This window comes from Salmo trutta, chromosome 12 (assembly GCF_901001165.1).
Source record: "Salmo trutta chromosome 12, fSalTru1.1, whole genome shotgun sequence".
Taxonomy (NCBI): Eukaryota; Metazoa; Chordata; class Actinopteri; order Salmoniformes; family Salmonidae; genus Salmo; species Salmo trutta.
The window spans coordinates 1,732,101-1,754,718 of NC_042968.1; the positions used below are offsets into that span (position 1 = coordinate 1,732,101).

At 43.2% G+C, this 22,618-nt stretch overlaps 1 protein-coding gene across 2 annotated transcripts in view; it reads left to right on the forward strand.

Moving 5' to 3' along the window:
• The window catches only part of LOC115202803 (MAM domain-containing glycosylphosphatidylinositol anchor protein 1), a 443,101-nt gene that overhangs the window by 139,004 nt on the left and 281,479 nt on the right, over positions 1–22,618 (forward strand). For both annotated transcript variants that reach the window (XM_029766841.1, XM_029766842.1), the window contains exon 4: positions 2,586–2,760. In XM_029766841.1, coding sequence (XP_029622701.1) covers positions 2,586–2,760 — 175 coding nt within the window. The remainder of the gene's footprint in view (positions 1–2,585; positions 2,761–22,618) is intronic.

Genomic DNA, 22,618 nt, shown 5'->3' on the forward strand with positions numbered 1-22,618 from the left:
GATTGTGAGGGGGTCAAATACTTATTTCCCTCATTAATATGCAAATCATTTTATAACATTTTTGACATGCATTTTTCTAGATATTTTTGTTGTTATTCTGTCTCTCACTGTTCAAATAAACCTATCATTAAAATTATAGACTGATAATTTCTTTGTCAGTGGGCAAACGTACAAAATCAGCAGAGGATCAAATACTTTTTTCCCTCACTGTATATAGTCTCGCTATTGTTTTTGTTACTGCTGCTCTTTAACTACTTATTACTTTTATTTCTTATTCTTATTTGTATTTTTTCAACTACATTGTTGGTTAGGGGCTTGTAAGTAAGCATTTCACTGTACCTGTTGTATTCGGCGCATGTGACTAATACAATTTGATTTGATTATCCATGTCGTTCAGCTGTTAATGTCTCGTTGGTGGGATAGTCTTGATCGGAGCTCATCCATTTTGTTATCCAATGATTGCACGTTGGCTAATTGGACTGATGGTAGAGGGGTATTACTCACTCACCGTCAGATTCTTACTAGGCACCCCGAACTACGTCCCCGATGTCTCCGTCTCTTCTTCATGTAAATGACGGAGATATGGGCCTTGTCGGGTGTCTGAAGTAAATCCTTTGCGTCTGACTCGTTAAAGAAAAATCTTTGTCCAGTACGAGGTGAGTAATCGCTGTCCTGATATCCAGAAGCTCTTTTCGGTCATAAGAGACAGTGGCAGAATCAAATAACGTGAAAAAACACACAATAGCACAATTGGTTAGGAGCACGTTATACGGCAGCCATATCCTCCAGAGCCATCTCTACAGTCTAGGGTCAATTTGATGGCTGTAACCCAAATGGCACTCCTGTTGACCAGGAGTGCATTATAATTTATATTTAGTCAACCAGGCATACACACACATAAAGAACACATCCACACACGCACTAACCATCGACAGTACACACACATACACAAACCATTGAGTCACTAATTATTGACAACAGGGTCCCACACCTAATTCCTCACCTTACCCTCCTTGTCCGATCAATGAGAAACAGCTGTCTTCATATGCACAGACAAACAAACCTGAATAAACAACGAGGAGTGTTTAAAAGCGCCCAGCTAATCCTATAATCCCAAGTGTGCGTTCTAATTTACACGTCCCAAATGGCACCCTATGCCCTAATTAGTGCACTACTTTTGACCAGGGCCCATATGGTATTCCATAGGGCTCTGGTCAAAAGTCATGCACTAAATAGGGAATAGGGTGCCATTTGGGACACTACAGCCTACACATCCCCTGTTCCTCAGTCTAGTGCTATGCTATTATAGCCCAGCTCACAGTGTTATCAGGAATGACCTCTCTGATAGTAGGAGGATGAAGTTAATTGTCCTGTAGAGGTTGATATGAAAGTGTTTAATGAGGCTTTAATTGGTATTCATTTGTTTAATTGACATTGATCTTTGTGATAGTGTTGATCAAAGATCAACGTACAGAGGTGGTGGGTTTTTATAGGCTCTTGGTTGTCTTTTTTTACTCAAAAGAGCTTGGTTTTTAGCATGAAAAGCATGAAAGCAGTTATCTGCTTTTTCACAAGGTGAAAATAATGAAAGCAGTAAACAAACTGAACAAAGTGCAGAATGGATATTGTAGTGAAGTATGCCAATTTAAACATAACCTCTGTGTCTACACTCTTAGAATAAAAGGTTCCAAAAGGGTTCTCCGGGTGTCCCCATAGCAGAACCCTTTTTGGTTCAAGGTAGAACCCTTTTTGGTTCCAGGTAGAGCCTTCTATGGAAAGGGTTCTACATAGAGCCCAAAAGGGTTCTTATACCTGGAACCAAAAGGGTTCTTATACCTGGAACCAAAAAGGGTTCTTCAAAGGGTTCTCCTATGAAGACATCCAAAGAACCCTTTTAGGTTCAAGATTTAAAAAAACATTTATTAAGAAGGTAGTATCTCCATTTCTATCTTTGTCTGGAGAAAGGCCCCTAGGCCGAAATGTGGACTGCTATGTCCACCAGAGCACCTTACACTTTTGCCCCCCGTCTCCCAGATGTCAATACCTTCAAAGCGCTTCTCGTTTGAGATATTTTATTGTGAAGCATATAATACATACAATTAAACAGTGACGGGATCTTGTTTCATACACAAGACAATAAACATAGGATGAATAAACAAAATAAGTACATCAAAAATGGTATGCAGAGAAAAGGAAAAATCACATGACAGACAACCAAAAGAACAAAAGTATTCCTACCCAACACCGTAAAGAGGCACCCTTGGCAAGCTCCCCCCTCCCTCTCAGGCACTCCACATCTCCCCCGCAGCTGCCTCCACCCAGCCCCCCGCATTCCTCCCACCCAATTCTAATTGCTCATGGATAAAAAAGTGCACGTGGTTCTATTTTATTCAGCTGATATATCCTAAAGGTAGTGGAGGAAGGGTTGCCAATTCTTTTCAAATTTGGTCATTTGGGAGAAGCACTACAGAAAGGTGAAAGATCAATGTTTTTGGCTGGGTATAGTATATATTCACTCTATACTATAGTATACTATACTCTGAGCCTAACTAACCAACTCAATCCCTCTCCCTTGCCCCCTGCAGGTGCGGTGGACCAAGACGGCGGGAAGTGCCTCTGACAAGTTCCAGGAGACGTCCATCTACAACGAGACGCTGCGCATCGAGGGCATACAGCGGGTGCAGGGTGGCCGCTACTACTGCAAGGCCGACAACGGGGTGGGGGTGGCTGCCATCAAGTCCATCCGGGTAGACGTGCAGTGTAAGTCGGCAGGGAACGCCGCGATCGATCCCTCCACTGCCCCGCTAAACTATTCCCAGAATGAGTCATTCTCAGAATTTATGTCTGGAATTTGGAAGGAACTTGGCAGGAAAAAGGTGGCAAATTTCTAAATGGGAATGAGCTCTCTGGGAGTATCTGTTAGGGATATTTAGATGGTAAAATGGGTGGAGGTTTTGATATTGAAGTTGTTAGCTTTGGGTGGGAAAACTTCAAAGGGACTAGGGCACGTGTCAAACTCATTTCACGGAGGGCTGAGTGTCTTCGGGTTATTGCTCCTCCCTTGTACTTGATTGATAAATTAAGGTCACTACTTAGTAAGGAACTCCCCTCACCTGGTTGTCTAGGACTTAATATATATATTTTTTTTAAACAGGAGACACTAGGCCCTCCATTGAATGGGTTTGGCACCCCTGTACTAGGGTATTTGTAGAGTAAAAGTTAGTTGGGTAAAAGGGAGATTTCCTTTGACTGTTTTAGCCATGGGAGAGAAGAAAGGAAGAAGATAAAAATATGGATATTCCTGGAGAGGCTAGCAGTGGCGGGATCTAAAGGAGAGCATGGGAGAGTTAGTCCAGGTGGCGCGTGGCCACCCTGTGAACGGGGCCTCGTGCTGCTGCCTGTTGCCGCCGACCCACTGTCCCCCTGAGTCAGGGGCCAGGTCAGGGCCCTCAGCCAGTCTTGGTATAGTGCGCTCTACTGCATTGCACAAATGTGATATCTCTAAATCCCTTTAACATTATACAGTGCTACATCCAGACCTACCATTCACCCCAATTACAGCACAACACAGCACAGGATCAGGATAGGCACACATTCTTTTTTTAACCTTTGTGCTCTTTGACATTGTACATAATGTTTTCCGTACTATTGCCTTGTCCATCATCCTTCAACAAAAAGCATCACAAAAATCCTATACCGCTATTGCCAACTAGGTCTGTCTTTTAGACTTCTGGTCCTCGGAGGGCGGTAATTGCGGGGCGAGTGAACAGAGAGAGCTGCAGTGCTGACAGGGGAAGCAGAGGGTAACCAGTAGTGACGTGTGACGCTTGTTCAATTTTCCCTTCCCGCCGCACCTCAGTTTGCTTGCCGGGTGACTTTGGAAGTGAGGGAGAGAAAGAGAGGCAGTAATTAGAGTGAGAGAGAGAGCCGGCAGGCAGCGGAGAGCCTCCACCTCTCCTCCTCTTCTGCCACCCTTATCCCCCTCTTTTTCTACACCTTGGTCTTATGGTGTGCAGAGAGGGTGGGGGAGAGGAAAGGGAATCCAGGCATTGTGGGAGTGAGAGGGAGGGGGGGTGGAGTTAAGAGAGAAATGGCACGGAGTAAAGAAGTGAGAGAAAGAGAGGGACACAGAGAGACAGAAACAGAGAGAAAGAGAAATCACAGAGAAAACAAGAGAGCGAAAGAGAGAGGAGACAGACCAAGACAGAAGCGAGTCAAGGTGAACCAGGGGGTAGGTCTGGTTTCAGGTCTCCTTTGGGAACAGTAGACAGCTGGATATCATGGGCCATAATATCATGTCCCCACAGTCAGTGAAGGAGAGAGATAGTGATCGAAAGGAGGGTAGAGGGTTCGGAGACAGGATGGAGAGAGAGCTGAGAGAGCAGACAAAGAGAGAGAGAAAAGAGGGTGAGAGAATAACATAGAAAGAGATTGAGAGAGAGAGAGACAGCGAGGAGAGCTTGGTTTCCACTAACTCCACCTTAGAAAATCCACACTCTCTCTTTTCTCAGCTCTGGCCAATTTAGTTCCTTTGCGCCATCTGTTTACAATTATATTTTTGAAGTTATGAGCCAGATACTTTTTCTCACTGCTGCCTTTGTGCTGGGGTTGCAAGGTTTGTTTGACATAATTTCACCTGCTACCTACAGGGGTTTAAAGAGATACTTCGATTTTGGTAATTGAGCCCAACCCTGCATACTAGCCATGTCTCACACCCTCTCTCTCTTTCTGTGACTGCATGCACATGTGTGAGTTTGTGTGAGCGTGTGTGTGTGCGTGTAAGGTTGCATGTTTGTTTGTGTGACACAAGTCAGCGCGAGGTTAAAGGGATACTTCAGGATTTTGGCAATGCCCCAAACAATCAAGCATACACGTGCGTGCGCACACACACAGACGTTTAACCATACACGCACTCACGCACACACTCATACACTGACAAATGCTCACGCAGTCACAGAAAGAGAGAGCGAGGGTGTGAGACATGGCTAGCATGCAGGGTTGGGCTCAATTCAGGATTTTGGAGTTGACTCCCATTCAACTCACAAGTTGAAATTCGCATTGAATTGGCCACACCCCACAGGATGTAGAATTTGAGTTTGAGTGACAGAAAGTATAATTTAATTCAGTGCAATTCAAAGAAATGATACTCAGTCATAGAACATGAAAGAGAATATATCACTTTTCTCTGGAAACAATGTTCATATACTCCTTTAACCTCAGTGCTTAGAATAGTCAATTATTTTTCCACCAACCATTTAATTTGTTTGGCTTCTTTTTGAAGGCCTCAAGATCAACATGATCCGAAATTAATGCATTGTGCGAAATGTAGTATTTTTCCGATATTTAACTAAATGTAAGTGATTAATGAAAGATAATATTTGCATACAGGTTTTATTTTTGTTTGTCCTGAATATATATATATATATTTTTAAATAGGAACACAAGCCTTTATCTTTGTTGTTTTTTTAAGGAAATGTTTGGTGATCGACTAGGAATGCAGATCGCGATCGACTGGTCGGTGACCACTGGATGAGGAAGGGAAGAACAGCAGGAGAGATAAATACTCATTTAGAGGAAATGAAGGAAGTATAAACACAAAATTGGAGGGAGGAAGCTAAATTAGACTCGCTCTGAGGGAGGAGAGTCCAGTGAGAGTGATATAATCCAAAAACACTACTAGCAGTTTAATCAAAATGACCTATACAATTATCAAACTATCCATCATGAATTTGTTTCTTATACTGTATGCCCCTGCCGGTGTAGTTAAATCCACCTAGAAGCTCACTGTTTTAATGTACTCAAATGTACTCCAAAATGTAGAGCAGACAGTCGTCCATGTTTACAAACTCCATCATCGTTCATGAAGTCCCAATTAACCTTCATTGACAGACACCTCATTATCATTGACCTCTCACCTCTGACTTTCCATGCAATGTCAGTTGATGGCTGGCTGAACCTAGACCTTTGGCACTCTGACCAGCGAGACAATGGGCCAGTGGGCGGGCGGGAGTTTAACTTGTTGCCTCTACTGTTGGATGGACTTGGTTCAGGGACCCATGCTAAAACACCCTATAGCACTTCCTACCTTAGCCTAGTTACCTTAGCATAGCCCTCTCCAAAGACCCACCAGAGGATCCACACAGGTAAGGGGCTCTTGGAGGCAGGGTATCCCGGGATAGGATGGGGAAAGGAGGGAGGTGGTCATGCTGTGTGGGTGGTGGTGGTGGTGGTTCTATGGGGAAAGCTATGGCTTGTGGTATGTGGGATGGTGTACACTGATGAATACGGGCCTTCTAGCATTGTTGAATATAGTCCTATTATGGTACTGTACTATGGCTTATAAGAATGAAATGAGGATAAACAATTTGTCATGTCAATACTGTGACCTGGAATCAATCTGGAAGAATCCTGTAGCACTCACACCACTCACACCCAGTGAGCATCGGATGATCATCATAGTATGTCCTCTATATGTAGGCACTCACTCGGCGAGTGTTATTACATGTAACCTGAGAAAAGCTCTTCGCTAGCATGTTAGCTCTCATGTGTGTTGTTGCCTGGGTTGAGCACCAACTCCGGTTTGTCACTGGTCTCTGGTCGCTAGTGTTTGGCGTCACACTCATCCTCCGCACGCACACACACATGCACACAAACACACGATAGCAAGAGGCACAGACCCTGGCACAGAATGGGAATGAGGAACCCAATCACATTGTGATCCCCTTAGAACTGTGTGTGGGTGGGTACACCTAGGCTGGCGAACACACACACACACACACAGACACACACAGACACACACACACACACACACACACACACACACACACACACACACACACACACACACACACAGAAAAACACATAAGGAAACACAAACTGATACAACAAATTCCATGCCCTCTCACACAAAGTCCAGTGGCCACTCCTAAATTGCTGCCCACTCTCCTCAGTGTGTGTGTGTGCCACCTCCCCCCATGCTTGCAAGTATGTGTGTGTATGAGGGAGAGAGGGAAATATATGGTGTGAGAGAGAGAGGGAAAGTAGAGGAGGTAGAGAACATAAGCTCTGACCTTTCGGTCTGAGCCAGGCTTTGGCTCTCTGAATCATGAACCAACCAGTAAAAAAAGAATTGCTGTCAAAACTTCTCATCTCTCTGTCCTCTCTCTCTACTTCTCTCTCCCCCTTTTTCTGTCAGGCTGTATGACTGTCTCTCCTCTTTCTCTCTGTACCTTTCTCTCTTTACCCCCTCTTTCTCTCCCTACTGTATCTCTACTCTCTTCTCTCTTTCTGTCTCATTTTCTCCTCTGTATCTCTTTCTTTCTCTACAGATTGTTCGCTGGAAATGTTTGGATACATGATAGCCAATTAGAGCATAGTATGGGGGGGGTATGGGAGCTAGGGGGGCTTAAGGGGAAGGAGAGGAGAGAGAGAGAGGGATTGGCAGGTACATATAAGAGTGTAAGAAAAACGGATGAGTTGAGATATGGGAAGTATCTTATTGCCAGTGTGGCATTTTTTTAATTATTTTTTTTGTGCGACCTGACCGATTTCAGATAGAAATGGGAGATACAGTAGATCTCTCATTCTCATTGAAAGCAAGTCTGATAAGAGATCAATCCTTTCTGTGTGATATTTCTATGTTTCCCTCTTTTGTTTCTGCTTCTTTTTTACTGTCGGTTTTATACAGTACATCAGCTTAAAATACAAAATGTTTGGTTATTGAAAAATATATTTCATATACAGCGGTTTAGATGGTACAATGATTCTCTTGGGTCATTTTTGATTTTTATAAATTAGGAAATGGCAGAGCATATTGCACCTTTAAGAGACCAATGGGAGAGGTAGAATGTCAACACAGAAAAGAGACAGGATAAATAAAAGTCCCAGTCAGACAATATAACAACATGCAACTTTTACATTATGAAACACATTCATAAAACTTTGTGGGAGACTATTTATTTTACACAGTGATTCAGTCACAACACACAACCTCACTAACTGAAAGCAATCAGTTCTTGGCAAGACAGCACAAACATATCTGGAACCAGGCTAGCTATATCCCTAATTTCCTCTGAAGTGCCTTTGAGTTGAAAAGTGACTCACAAACTCTACTACGCGTCCAGTCTTCTGTGAAAGCGGCAAATGTTCAGTGACTCTTGCCCTAAGGTGTGTTACGAATCCGACAGCTTCCCTCTGTTTTGTAACGACACTGTTCTTTTATGCCAATCTCAAACTAAGCCTAACGCAGAGGATGTGCTGCAGGGTTCAAATGTGAGTGGAGGAGGTTGAGAAGGTGACAGGCTGCTTGCATGTCTTGTTGGGTATGTATGGGTGTATGAGCTGAATGTTATTTGATTATGCTGACAATCTGGAATTTTCGTCGGCCTTGATTGCATCATTACATTGTCCCGCCATGTGAACTCAGCCGCTTTATCCCTGTGTGTGTGACACTGTGTGTGTGACACTGTGTGTGTGACACTGTGTGTGTGACACTGTGTGTGTGACACTGTGTGTGTGACACTGTGTGTGTGACACTGTGTGTGTGACATTGTGTGTGTGACACTGTGTGTGTATGTGCCTTTTTGTGTGTAAGCGCGTACCTCTAAATGTGTGTACCACTTTCTGTGTGTGTGTGTACCAATTTCTGTCTGTGTGTGTGTAGCCAAGCAACTCGCCGTCGATGCCTCCCGTGAGTTCTGACACGCGGCCACTGCGCCAAGGCCAAAGCCTCCAATAAATAAACACACACAAACACACTGAGGCAAGGTCGGGTCTAGCGTATGAGGGAGCCATGAATCCATGAGAGCTTTGTTGCACTTACCTCCCACTCTGAGGCTTCTGCCATTGTCAGATAGAATAGCGGTGCACTGTACCGTAGCTTCGCACAGCCAGCTTAGCTGTGTTTTTGTACACACTGAAGAATAGGAACAGGGACGGCTCTTGCCTTTTGGGGGCCCCAAGCGAGACTTGGTTGGGGGGGTCCCCACAAGACAAAACATTTTAGTAGCCCCCATTGACGTGTTTGATCATGTTTTCTGCAATTATACACATTTTGCCATGGGGTGGAGGATTTTTTTTTGTGCAATTTTATAACAGATTTCCTGCAATTCTACCCATTTTGCATGGGGTGGAGAGAAAGGAGTGCATGTTAAAGCTATTTGATAGTGTCTTCAGAAAGTATTCATACCCATTAACTTATTGCACATTTTGTTGTGTTACAGCCTGAATTCAAAATGCATTCAATCAACTTTTTTCTCACCCATGACAAAGTGTAAACTTGTTTTTAGAAATTGTTGTACATTTATTGAAAATGAAATACAGAAATGTCATTTACATAAGTATTCACACCCCTGAGTCAACACCTTTGGCAGCAATTACAGCTGTGAGTCTTTCTGGGTTAGTCTCTAAGACCTTTGCACACCTGGATTGTATAATATTTGCACAAAATATATTTTTTAAGTTAGTTGTTGATCATTGCTAGACAGCTATTTTCAAGTCTTGCCATAGATTTTCAAGACAATTTAAGTCAACTGTAACTAGACCACTCAGGAACATTCAATGTCGTCTTGGAAAGCAAATCTAGTGTAATGTATACTTCGCCTTGTGTTTAAGGTTATACTCCTGCTTAAAGGTGAATTTGTTTCCCATCGTCTGTTGGAAAGCAGACTGAACCAGGTTTTCCTCTAGGATTTTGTCTGTGCTTAGCTCTATTCCTTTTCTTTTTAGAAGAAAAAACCTCCCTATTCCTTGCCGATGACAAGCATACCCATAACAGGATGCAGCCACCACCATGCTTGAAAATATATAGAGTGCTACTAAGTGATGTGTTGGATTTGCCCCAAACATAACACTTTGTATTCAGGACATAGTCAATTTCTTTGCCACATTTATTTGCAGTTTTACTTTACTGCCTTATTGCAAAACAACATTTGTATTCTGTACAGGCTTACTTATTTGCATTATGTTTGTTAGGTTAGTATTGTGGAGTAACTACAATGTTGTTGATCAGTTCTCATATCACAGCCATTAAACTGTGTAACTGTTTTAAAGTCACCACTGGCCTCATGGTGAAATCCCTGGGTGGTTTCCTTCCTCTCTGGCAACTGAGTTACGAAGGACTCCTATATCTTTGTAGTGACTGGGTGAATTGATACACAATCCAAAGTAATGAATAACTTCACCATGCTCAAAGAGATATTCAATGTCTGCTTTTTGTATTTTTACCCTTCTATCAATAGGTTCCCTTCTTTGCGAGGCATTAGAAAACCTCCCTGGTCTGTGGTGTTGAATCTGCGTTTGAAGTTCACTGCTCAACTGATACAGATATACAGATATTATTATTACATACAGATATTTGTATGCGTGAGGTACTGAGATGAGGTAGTCATTAAAAAATCATATTGTTAAACACTATTATTGCATACAGTCATGCAACTTATTAAGCAAATGTATACTCCTGAACTTATTTAGGCTTGCCATAAAAAAGGAGTTGAATACTCAAGACATTTCAGCTTTTCATTTTTTATTAATTAGCAAAAATGTCTAAAAACATAATTCTACTTTGACTGGCCTACACACAACTATGGGGTATTGACTGGCCAGTGACACAAAATCTCAATTTAGTATACATTTTAAATGCAGGCTGGTAACACAACAAAATGTGGAAAAAGTCTGACTGACTGACAGAACAAGAGAAAAACTGCTGACGCACAATTTAGAAATTGCACCTGGTGTATTCTGCTATTCTTACTCTCCACAGGAATTTGAGACCCTGGCTGAGTTCCTTTTTGCGGGGGGTTTGGAGCCCCCTTGCATCTGGGGGCCCTAAGCGACCGCTTATGTCACTTATGCCTGGAACCTGAATAGGACTTGTAGCACCGCTCAGATAGGGTTCTATTGTAGCTCTGAAAAGACAGCTGTACGTGAGAGGAAGGCTGTAGCATATATATATTGTATGAGTGTGTAGTGTTGTGTGTCAAACTCTGTATGTTTACCAGCCAGGTCACCAGTGAAAAAAGTCAGTATTCGACATCCATCCATCCATGTCTGAGGATGTTGGGAGATGACATGGAAACCGGCCACTAGGGGCTACAGTGAGCGCTGTTACCTTCAAGTAGGTTTCGGTTTTGCTTGGGCGTTGTGGATGGGGATAGAGAATGGGCATAAGTATCTGCCTCTGGTGCTGAAGTTTGCACATTTGAATCCAGCGATAGAAAGGAGTTTGATATATTTTTTTCAGCCTATCCCAAACCTTATCCCTCTCCTTAACCATTCAAAATAAATAATTAACCTTAAGATTTTGGAGTTAATGCCTAAACTTAACCTTAAACACTCTGAAACAAACTTTGACATTTAAGAAAGATGAATGAACGTCTAATTCTGACGTGCCACTGTGAGAGCTAGTTGATGTGTACAGCAGTCGGTCTGTGTGTAAGATTGCGCTGTTGTGTCAACGAAAAGGAGAAACAGCATACACGCACACAATGCAGTCATTTTCCATTTGCTCTTCTATTCCCAGTCTGCATAACCTTCCCTCCTTATTCCTCTTTATTCACTCTGTCCTCTCAGAGCTCTCCCCCCCCCCCCCCTCCACACTGTGCAGCCATTGAGCATAGTGTTTGGGAGCTGTTTGGGCAAATCACGCGACATATCTCCCACTAATTGGCACCCGACAGGAGCTGGCGAGCATTTTTGCATGCCACCTCTGGTGCCAATCTCGCCCCATAACACAACAGCCCCATCACACGCACCCAGAGTCACACGCACACACAAAATAAACTGCCAAGGCTCTCCGCTGCTGCTTCCTGCCTAGCGACCCATAGTACCTCTCACCCAGGCAGCCCTGATAAAAGGGAAATACTTCCTCAGCTATGGAATTTTCATAGCCGCCTAATAAACAACCCCCAGCCTTGTTAAAGTTATTCACTTAGTTTTTAAAAAAATGGGTCAGTGAGTTCCAGGCTCTGCGTATACAGTTAGCTAATTGTGCTAATGCGAGCTATGCTAGTGTAGCAAAATTAGGAGTTGGTTTAGCCCTCTGTCAACCAATGTGAAGTGCAAAGTAGGAAGATTTTATCAAGGAGCAGTGGCATATTAATGGAGTGTGTGCGTAAACAGTTAGCTAATTGTGCTAACATAAGCTACGCTAATTTAGCAAAATGTGGAGTTGGTTTAGCCCTCTGCCGACGAAATGTTAAGTGCGAAGGGGGTACTTTGGAGTGTGTATGTGTAGGATTTTAATGAGGAATTTATAGGGTGCAGTTGTGCTTTAGTGGTGTGTGTGTGTGTGTACAGAAACAAGACTGCATGCTGTTGCCATGTGTTGTATACTATATCACTCATATGCACAGAGGAGCTTGTGAGCTTGGAAGAATATGTACCCCACATATTATAATATGTCAACTATATCAAAATATTCACTTGGTTGCTGTTTTTTTAGTTGATGGGAATGTTAAATAAAATACTGTATACAGTTCCTTCAGAAAGTATTCACTTTTTCTACATTTTGTTACATTACAGCCTTATTCTAAAATGTATTAATTTGTCCCCCCATCAATCTACACACAATACCCCATAATTATAAAGCAAAAACGTGTTTAGAAATTGTGCAAAACAAAATTGAAATATGACATTTACATAAGTATTCAGACCCTTTACTCAGTACTTTGTTGAAGCACCTTTGGCAGCGATTACAGCTTCAAGTCTTCTTGGGTAGGACGCTATAAGCTTGGCACACCTGTATTTGGTGAGTTTCTCCGATTCTTCCTGATCCTCTCAAGCTCTGTCAGGTTGGATGGGGAGCATTGCTGCACAGCTATTTTCAGGTCTCACCAGAGATGTTCGATCGGGTTCAGGCTCAATGCTCTGGCTGGGTCACTCAAGAACATTCAGAGACTTGTCCTGGAGCCACTCCTGCGTTGTCTTGGCTGTGGGCTTAGGGTTGTTGTCCTGTTGGAAGGGGAACCTTCGCCCTAGTCTGAGGTCCTGAGCGCTCTGGAGCAGGTTATGTAGGATCTTTGTACTTTTCTCTGTTCATCTTCGCCTCAATCCTGACTAGTCTCCAAGTACCTGCCGCTGAAAAACATTACATTTACATTTACATTACATTTAAGTCATTTAGCAGACGCTCTTATCCAGAGCGACTTACAAATTGGTGCATTCACCTTATGATATCCAGTGGAACAACCACTTTACAATAGTGCATCTAAATCTTTTAAGGGGGGGGGGTTAGAAGGATTACTTTATCCTATCCCAGGTATTCCTTAAAGAGGTGGGGTTTCAGGTGTCTCCGGAAGGTGGTGATTGACTCCGATGTCCTGGCGTCGTGAACATCCCCACAGCGTGATGCTGCCACCACCATGCTTCACCGTAGGGTTAGTGCCAGGTTTCTTTCAGATGTCACGCTTGGCATTCAGGCTAAAGAGTTCAATCTTGGTTTCATCAGACCAGAGAATCTTGTTTCTCGTGGTCTGAGAGTCTTTAAGTGCCTTTTTACAAACTCCAAGCGGGCTGTCATGCCTTTTAATGAGGAGTGGCTTCTGCCTGGCCACTCTACCATAAAGGCCTGATTGGTGGAGTGCTGCAGAGATAGGAGAACCTTCCACAAGGACAACCATCTCCACAGATGAACTCTAGAGCTCTGTCAGAGTGACCATCAGGTTCTTGGTCACCTCCCTGACCAAGGCCCTTCTCCCCCGATTGTGCAGTTTGGCTGGGAGGCCATCTCTGGGAGGAGTCTTGGTGGTTCCAAACTTCCATTTAAGAATGATGGAGGCTATTGTGTTCTTGGGGATCTTCAATGCTGCAGAAATGTTTTGGTACCCTTTCCCAGACCTGTGCCTCGACACGATCCTGTCTTGGAGCTCTACGGACCTCATGGCTTGGTTTTTTCTCTGACATGCACTGTCAACTGAGGGACCTTTATATAGACAGTTGTGTGCCTTTATAAATCATGTCCAATCCAATCAAAGGTGGACTCCATTGAAGTTGCAGAAACATCTCAAGGATGATCAATGGAAACAGATGCACCTGAGCTCAATTTCAGGTCTCATTGCAAAGGGTCTGAATGTTTGTTTATTTTTAATACATTTGCAAACATTTTCGCTTTGTCATTATGGGGTACTGTGTGTAGATTGAAAAAAAATCTGCAATCCATTTTAGAATAACTTAACAAAACGTGTAAAAAGCCAAGGGGTCTGAATACTTTCTGAAGGCAATGTATATAAAGCCATACCTGTGGTAGGTAGGGGTCTACACTACTTCAGGAATGAAGGAGCGATGCTAACATAGCCTAGCCTGGTAAACAGCGAGGGAGAACTGATAACTGGTCTGGACAGGAGTCCGTTTGTTGGTGAAATATTCACGCAAAAGTAGACTTAAGTTTTGATTGGTTCTTACATGCAAGATAATTGAATTCAACACCCCTGCCGTCCTAGTCAATTCACTTCAGTTAAACAGGCCGTGATTCGTTCAATTCGAAAATGGGATATCCAATCAGCGTAGGACATCACCTTGAAGTCCCCTTCATTATCAACGCATTTTTTTGATAACATCAAAAGAGCCTTTCCAGACTGAAGACAGCAGGACTTTGAGTTAGATGGCTATGTTTAGTCTGGCTGACACCTATTGTGTGCACGCATGCTTGTGTTATACAAACATTTGTACTGTACATTATTTTACTGTACATTTCAGCACACGTTGCTCCTATTCGTAATAAGAGGTCTCAGGTTCCTTGGTACTGTCACAGTTTAGTGTGAATCCATTTTTACTCCACCCAACACAAGATTTCATGTTTTCTAGAACACAATCCCAACACAGAAGACCAGGACATTTAAATATGCTCAAGGTAAGTTTTATTTTAAATTCATGGGTTAACATGGATTGGACCCAGTTTCCCCACAGCAGACTGCATGATTTCCCAGACTGTGTCGACACAATAGAGGGTAACCTTCCTATCAGATAGGTTACCCTCCCCCTGACTGCCTCAGGTAAATATCGGGCATTCAAAAGTGACACTGCAACATACTGCACACTGAATTATTCTGATATGGCACTTATGTTAAAAAGCAATACAATGTCACTCTGGTGCTCCAAACAATATGGGACCCACCCTTGGCCCTGCTGTACTCTTCCAACCCCTCTAGCAGACTCTACTGCTACAGTTGAAGTCGGAAGTTTACATATACGTAGGTTGGAGTCATTAAAACTCGTTTTCCAACCACTCCACACATTTCTTGTTAACAAACTATAGTTTGAAGCACAGAGGTTTTAGCATCATGTTGTGTGGGTGCTGTGCTGCAGGAGGGAGTGGTGCACTTCACAAAATAGATGGCATCATGAGGAAAGAAAATTATGTGGGTACATTGAAGCAACATCTCAAGACATCAGTCAGGAAGTTAAAGCTTGGTCGTAAATGGGTCTTCCAAATGGACAATGACCCCAAGCATACTTCCAAAGTTGTGGCAAAATGGCTTAAGGACAACAAAGTCAAGGTATTGGAGTGGTCATCACAAAGCCCTGACCTCAATCCCATAGAAAAATTGTGGGCAGAACTGAAAAATCGTGTGCGAGCAAAGAGGCCTACAAACCTGACTCAGTTACATCAGCTATGTCAGGAGGAATGGGCCCAAAATTCACCCAACTTATTGTGGGAAGCTTGTGGAAGGCTACCTGAAACGTTTGGCCCAAGTTAAACAATTTAAAGGCAATGCTACCAAATACTAATTGAGTGAACTTCTGACCTACTGGGAATGTGATGAAAGAAATAACAGCTGAAATAAAATCAATCTCTTTTCTATTATTCTGACATTTCACATTCTTAAAATAAAGTGGTGATCCTAACTGACCTAAGGCAGGGAATTTTTACTAGGATTAAATGTCAGGAATTGTGAAAACTGAGATTAAATGTAGTTGGCTAAGGTGTATGTAAACTTCCGACTTCAACTGTATGTGACAAAATAGGAAGGGGGAAAGAGAGATAAGACAACATATAGAGAGGGTGGGGATAGGGTCTCAAGTTCTAGGGCCCAACAAGAACCGTATTCCCATAAAATAAATGTCTCTGTATGGCAATATCCAGATCCGCACAGCTCCCTGTCCTGAAACGCACCTGGACTGAGACTGCTTGGCAACGCCACGGATGGGCCCGCCTCCGGTGCTAAACGAGAGGAAGACAGACTGCAGGGAAACGTGGCGGAGCTAAAGCTCCTAGATGTGCCTTGTACCAATGCCTCACTCGGTCCTCTGCTCTCAGATCAGCTCCACAGACCCAGTTCGTCATCAGCGCAGCTGCCCACTTCCTCACTTGAATTCGTCAGTAAGACTACTTGTCCCGCAGACACTGGTTCAGTGCAATCACATCAAACAGACAAGCCATGGACACTTGCATAGGGGTCCGATCCCCAAGGAGAGACATTCTCCGTTCAACTCCCAGCCCCGAACACCACAAAACACAGGGCTTTTAAAGGAAATTACAGCCAATCCTCAGCTACCTGTCTGATTAGCTCACTCGCTGCAGGTGCGTCTGATCACACCAGCCCCTCAACCCACTTATCTACCAATCCATCTCGTGACTGTACCAAAGGGGAACACTGTCTCACTGTCAATAAGGACACAAAGCAACTCGGCATGAAAGGTATTATGTACCCATTTTCTTCTCTATCCACTACCTTACAGCACCTGAATACAGATCACATGAAGTCTGACAGGACCTTGTGGTCCTCTTGGTATTTATCATAAGGCCACACTGTCGCTGAACAATATTGTCAACAGACATTACTGTTGAAAAGGAAATAGGTCACTTATTGTCTATGTACCAAATGTCACTCTATTCCCTATACAGTCCTGGTCAAAAGTGGGTGACGAAATAGGGTATAGGGTGCTATTAGGGACACAGCCATTGTGTTTGGTTGATGCTCTTGAATAGAAGGACTGTCACTTGACCCGATATTTGTTGGGTTGCACGAAATTACATATCTATAATCAATATGTCTATGTCCCAAATGGCACCCTATTCCCTATATTGTGCACTAATTTTGGCCTCATACGGCTCTGGTTAAAATCAAATCAAATCAAATCAAATCAAATCAAATTTATTTATATAGCCCTTCGTACATCAGCTGAAATCTCAAAGTGCTGTACAGAAACCCAGCCTAAAACCCCAAACAGCAAGCAATGCATGTGAAAGAAGCACGGTGGCTGGGAAAAACTCCCTAGGAAAAACTCCTGAGAAAGGCCAAAAACCTAGGAAGAAACCTAGAGAGGAACCAGGCTATGAGGGGTGGCCAGTCCTCTTCTGGCTGTGCCGGGTGGATATTATAACAGAACATGGTCAAGATGTTAAAATGTTCGTAAATGACCAGCATGGTCAAATAATAATAATCATAGTAATTGTCGAGGGTGCAACAAGCACGTCCGGTGAACAGGTCAGGGTTCCGTAGCCGCAGGCAGAACAGTTGAAACTGGAGCAGCAGCATGGCCAGGTGGACTGGGGACAGCAAGGAGTCATCATGCCAGGTAGTCCTAGGGCTCAGGTCCTCCGAGAGAAAGAAAGAAAGAAAGAAAGAAAGAAAGAGAGAATTAGAGAGAGCATATTTACATTCACACAGGACACCGGATAAGACAAGAGAATACTCCAGATGTAACAGACTGACCCTAGCCCCCCGACACATAAACTACTGCAGCATAAATACTGGAGGCTGAGACAGGAGGGATCAGAAGACACTGTGGCCCCATCCGATGATACCCCCGGACAGGGCCAAACAGGCAGGATATAACCCCACCCACTTTGCCAAAGCACAGCCCCCACACCACTAGAGGGATATCTACAACCACCAACTTACCGTCCGAAGACAAGGCCGAGTATAGCCCACAAAGATGTCCGCCACGGCACATCCCAAGGGGGGGGCGCCAACCCAGACAGGAAGACCACGTCAGTGGCTCAACCTACTCAAGTGACGCACCCCTCCCATGGACGGCATGGAAGAACACCAGTAAGTCAGTGACTCAGCCCCTGTAAAAGGGTTAGAGGCAGAGAATCCCAGTGGGAAGAGGGGAACCGACAAGGCAGAGACAGCAAGGGCGGTTCGTTGCTCCAGCCTTTCCGTTCACCTTCACACTCCTGGGCCAGACTATACTTAATCATAGGACCTACTGAAGAGATAAGTCTTCAGTAAAGACTTAAAGGTTGAGACTGAGTCTGCGTCTCTCACATGGGTAGGCAGACCATTCCATAAAAATGGAGCTCTATAGGAGAAAGCCCTACCTCCAGCCGTTTGCTTAGAAATTCTAGGGACAATTAGGAGGCCTGCGTCTTGTGACCGTAGCGTACGTGTAGGTATGTACGGCAGGACCAAATCGGAAAGATAGGTAGGAGCAAGCCCATGTAATGCTTTGTAGGTTAGCAGTAAAACCTTGAAATCAGCCCTTGCCTTAACAGGAAGCCAGTGTAGGGAAGCTAGCACTGGAGTAATATGATCAAATTTTTTGGTTCTAGTCAGGATTCTAGCAGCCGTATTTAGCACTAACTGAAGTTTGTTTAGTGCTTTATCCGGGTAGCCGGAAAGTAGAGCATTGCAGTAGTCGAGCCTAGAAGTAACAAAAGCATGGATTAATTTTTCTGCGTCATTTTTGGACAGAAAGTTTCTGATTTTTGCAATGTTACGTAGATGGAAAAAAGCTGTCCTTGAAGCAGTCTTGATATGTTCTTCAAAAGAGAGATCAGGGTCCAGAGTAACGCCGAGGTCCTTCACAGTTTTATTTGAGACGACTGTACAACCATCCAGATTAATTGTCAGATTCAACAGAAGATCTCTTTGTTTCTTGGGACCTAGGACAAGCATCTCTGTTTTGTCCGAGTTTAAAAGTAGAAAATTTGCAGCCATCCACTTCCTTATGTCTGAAACACAGGCTTCTAGCGAGGGCAATTTTGGGGCTTCACCATGTTTCATTGAAATGTACAGCTGTGTGTCGTCCGCATAGCAGTGAAATTTAACATTATGTTTTCGAATGACATCCCCAAGAGGTAAAATATATAGTGAAAACAATAGTGGTCCTAGAACGGAACCTTGAGGAACACCGAAATTTACAATTGATTTGTCAGAGGACGAACCATTCACAGAGACAAACTGATATCTTTCCGACAGATAAGATCTAAACCAGGCCAGAACTTGTCCATGTAGACCAATTTGGGTTTCCAATCTCTCCAAAAGAATGTGGTGATCGATGGTATCAAAAGCGGCACTAAGATCTAGGAGCATGAGGACAGATGCAGAGCCTCGGTCTGACGTCATTAACTTCTTACATCTACACGTTCCGCTAGCGGAACGTCTGCTCCAATATCCAATGATGGGCGGGGCGCGAAATTCAAACTCCTCTAAATCCGAAAACTTACACTTTTCAAACATATGACTATGTTACAGCTATTTAAAGACAAGACTCTCCTTTATCTAACCAAACTGTCCGATTTCAAAAAGGCTTTACAGCGAAAGCAAAACATTAGATTATGTCAGCAGAGTACCCAGCCAGGAATAATCACACAGCCATTTTTCAAGCTAGCATATCATGTCACATAAACCCAAACCATATCTAAATGCAGCACTAACCTTTGATGATCTTCATCAGATGACACACCTAGGACATTGTGTTATACAATACATGCATGTCTGTTCAATCAAGTTCATATTTATATCAAAAACCAGCTTTTTACATTAGCATGTGACGTTCAGAACTAGCATTCCCACCGAACACTTCCGGTGATTTTACTAAATTACTCACGATAAACGTTCACAAAAAGCATAACAATTATTTTAAGAATTATAGATACAGAACTCCTCTATGCACTCGATATGTCCGATTTTAAAATAGCTTTTCGGATGAAGCACATTTTGCAATAATGTAAGTACATAGCCCGGCGTTACAGGGCTAGCTATTTAGACACCCACCCAGTGTAGCCTTCACCAAAATCACATTTCCTATAAGAAAAATGTTCTTACCTTGCTTGTTCTTCATCAGAATACACTGCCAGGACTTCTACTTCAATAACAAATGTAGGTTTGGTCCCAAATAATCCATCGTTATATCCAAACAGCGACGTTTTGTTCGTGCGTTCTAGACACTATCCCAACGCTAAATCTCGGCCACGAGCATGACGCAAAATATGACAAAAAATTTCGAAATATTCCATTACCGTACTTCGAAGCATGTCAACCGCTGTTTAAAACCAATATTTATGCAATTTATCTCGTAGAGAAGCGATAATATTCCGACCGGGAATCTGCCTGTCTGTAAACTGAGGAAAAAACCAAAAGCCGGGGGCGGGGCGTGTCACGCGCCTAAGGCTTAGTCCATTGACTGACCACTCAGCATTTGCTCTCGTGTGCTTCAGCCAGGGCTTTGAATGACATCATTCCTGTTTTTCCCGGGCTGTGAGACTCCATTGTTGACGTGACAAGTGTCACGTAAGAGCAGAGATCCTTTGTAAACGACAGAGATAATAAAGAAGGGCAAGAAATGTTCAGACAGGGTACTTCCTGAACAGAAGCATCTCAGGTTTTTGCCTGCCATAGGAGTTCTGTTATACTCACAGACACCATTCAAACAGTTTCAGAAACTTTGGAGTGTTTTCTCTCCAAAGCTAATAATTATATGCATATTCCAGTTTCTGGGCAGGACTAATAATCAGATTAAATCGGGTACGTTTTTTATCCAGCCGTGAAATTACTGCCCCCTAGATGTAACAGGTTAAAAGGTCATTTACCACCTTCACAAGTGCAGTCTCAGTGCTATGATGGGGTCTAAAACCAGACTGAAGCGTTTCGTATACATTGTTTGTCTTCAGGAAGGCAGTGAGTTGCTGCGCAACAACTTTTTCTAAAATTTTTGAGAGGAATGGAAGATTCGATATAGGCCGATAGTTTTTTATAATTTCTGGGTCAAGATTCGGCTTTTTCAAGAGAGGCTTTATTACTGCCACTTTTAGTGAGCTTGGTACACATCCGGTGGATAGAGAGCCGTTTATTATGTTCAACATAGGAGGGCCAAGCACAGGAAGCAGCTCTTTCAGTAGTTTAGTTGGAATAGGGTCCAGTATGCAGCTTGAGGGTTTGGAGGCCATGATTATTTTCATCATTGTGTCAAGAGATATAGTACTAAAACACTTTAGTATCTCCCTTGAGCCAAGGTCCTGGCAGAGTTGTGCAGACTCTGGACAATGAAGCCCTGGAGGAATACCCAGATTTAAAGAGGAGTCCGTAATTTGCTTTCTAATGATCATGATCTTTTCCTCAAAAAAGTTCATAAATTTATTACTGCTGAAGTGAAAGCCATCCTCCATTTGCGAATGCTGCTTTTTAGTTAGCTTTGCGACAGTGTCAAAAAGAAATTTCGGATTGTTCTTATTTTCCTCAATTAAGTTGGAAAAATAGGATGATCGTGCAGCAGTGAGGGCTCTTCGATACTGCACGGTACTGTCTTTCCAAGCTAGTCGGAAGACTTCCAGTTTAGTGTGGCGCCATTTCCGTTCCAATTTTCTGGAAGCTTGCTTCAGAGCTCGTGTATTTTCTGTATACCAGGGAGCTAGTTTCTTATGACAGATGTTTTTAATTTTTAGGGGTGCAACTGCATCTAGGGTATTGCGCAAGGTTGAATTGAGTTCCTCGGTTAGGTGGTTAACTGATTCTTGTCCTCTGACGTCCTTGGGTAGGCAGAGGGAGTCTGGAAGGGCATCAAGGAATCTTTGGGTTGTCTGAGAATTTATAGCACGACTTTTAATCTTCCTTGGTTGGGGTCTGAGCAGATTATTTGTTGCAATTGTAAACGCAATAAAATGGTGGTCCGATAATCCAGGATTATGAGGAAAAACATTAAGATCCACAACATTTGTTCCATGGGACAAAACTAAGTCCAGAGTATGACTGTGGCAGTGAGTAGGTCCAGAGACATGTTGGACAAAACCCACTGAGTCGATGATGGCTCCGAAAGCCTTTTGGAGTGGGTCTGTGGACTTTTCCATGTGAATGTTAAAGTCACCAAAAATTAGAATATTATCTGCTATGACTACAAGATCCGATAGGAATTCAGGGAACTCAGTAAGGAACACTGCATATGGCCCAGGAGGCCTGTAAACAGTAGCTATAAAAAGTGATTGAGTAGGCTGCATAGATTTCATGACTAGAAGCTCAAAAGACGAAAACGTCATTGTTTTTTTTTTTGTAAATTGAAATTTGCTATCGTAAATGTTAGCAACACCTCCGCCTTTGCCGGATGCACGGGGGGTTTGGTCACTAGTGTAACCAGGGGGTGAGGCCTCATTTAACACAGTAAATTCATCAGGCTTAAGCCATGTTTCAGTCAGGCCAATCACATCAAGATTATGATCAGTGATTAGTTCATTGACTATAACTGCCTTGGAAGTGAGGGATCTAACATTAAGTAACCCAATTTTGAGATGTGAAGTATCACAATCTCTTTCAATAATGGCAGGAATGGAGGAGGTCTTTATACTAGTAAGATTACTGAAGCGAACACCGCCATTTTTAATTTTGCCCAACCAAGATCGAGGCACAGACACGGTCTCAATGGGGAAAGCTGAGCTGACTACGCTAACTGTGCTAGTGGCAGA